Source organism: Nematolebias whitei, chromosome 12 (assembly GCF_014905685.2).
Source record: "Nematolebias whitei isolate Nwh7 chromosome 12, NemWhi1, whole genome shotgun sequence".
Taxonomy (NCBI): domain Eukaryota; kingdom Metazoa; phylum Chordata; class Actinopteri; order Cyprinodontiformes; family Rivulidae; genus Nematolebias; species Nematolebias whitei.
Window position 1 is genome coordinate 36304500 of NC_056509.1, and position 1075 is coordinate 36305574.

At 48.6% G+C, this 1075-nt stretch overlaps 1 protein-coding gene across 1 annotated transcript in view; it reads right to left on the reverse strand.

Moving 5' to 3' along the window:
* nr2e1 (nuclear receptor subfamily 2, group E, member 1) overlaps positions 1 to 536 on the reverse strand; it is a 13620-nt gene extending 13084 nt beyond the window's left edge. Inside the window, exon 1 of the mRNA XM_037685160.1 lies at positions 398 to 536. Coding sequence (XP_037541088.1) covers positions 398 to 536 — 139 coding nt within the window. The remainder of the gene's footprint in view (positions 1 to 397) is intronic.
* Positions 537 to 1075: the final 539 nt, after the last annotated feature.

Sequence of the window (1075 nt, forward strand, 5' to 3'; positions counted from 1 at the left end):
CATCCATCCATCCATCCATCCATCCATCCATCCATCCATCCATCCATTTTCTTCCACTTATCTGGGGTTGGGTCGTGGGAGTAGCAGCCTAAGTAGGGAGGCCCAGACTTCCCTCTCCCCAGCCACTTGGTCCAGCTCCTCCAGGAAAATCCCAAGGTGTTCCCAGGCCAGCTGAGAAACATAGTCCCTCCAGCGTGTCCTGGGTCTTCCTCTGGGTCTCCTCCCGGTGGGACGTGTCCGGAACACCTCACCAGGGAGGCATCCAGGAGGCATCCTAACCAAAGATGAGGGTAGGAACGTAGATCGACCAGTAAATTGAGAGCTTCACCTTTGACTCAGTTCTCTCTATTCACCACGATAGACCGGCACAGTGCCCGCATCACTACAGACGCCGCACCTATCCGCCTATCGATCTGTCGCTCCATTTTTATCTCATTCGTGAAGAAGTCCCCGAGATACTTAAACTCCTCCGCTTGGAACAGGACCTCCTCCCCGACCGGGAGAGGGCACTTTGCCCTTTTCCAGCTCAAGACCATGGCCTCGGATTTGGAGGAACTGATCCTTCACAAAAAAATAAAACCTTTTGCAATCTCTCCCCTGTTTATTATCAAAGAAAAGAGGTTCATGAATTTGTAACATCTAAACACTTGTATATTGTCATGAATCACACACATGAACCTGATATTTTTAATTTTCCTGCAGCCCTGACTGCTGCGTGTCTATTTTTGCTCAGTAGTCAATCTTTCCTCTGCCCCGCTGCTCCTGCTGTCCTCCTGTTGGCTCCACAGGTCAGGTTCAATGGTCACGGTCTGAGGTCACAGCTTCCACTCATCGTTAACCGCCGAGGACTCAGCTGCTATGGTGGTTATTTATACACAACCAGCAGGAACTGGTGACTCACTGATAGAACTTTGTTATTCAGACAGAAGCACAAGATAACAGAGAAGAACAAATGGGTTGAGGTAAAATGTTCTCTGTTCTCTCTACATCACAGAGAAGCATTTCTGTTCTTCCTATAATTAGATCAGATCAGAACTTTCACGCTCATTTTGTTTAGCACAGCGCATGTATGGCA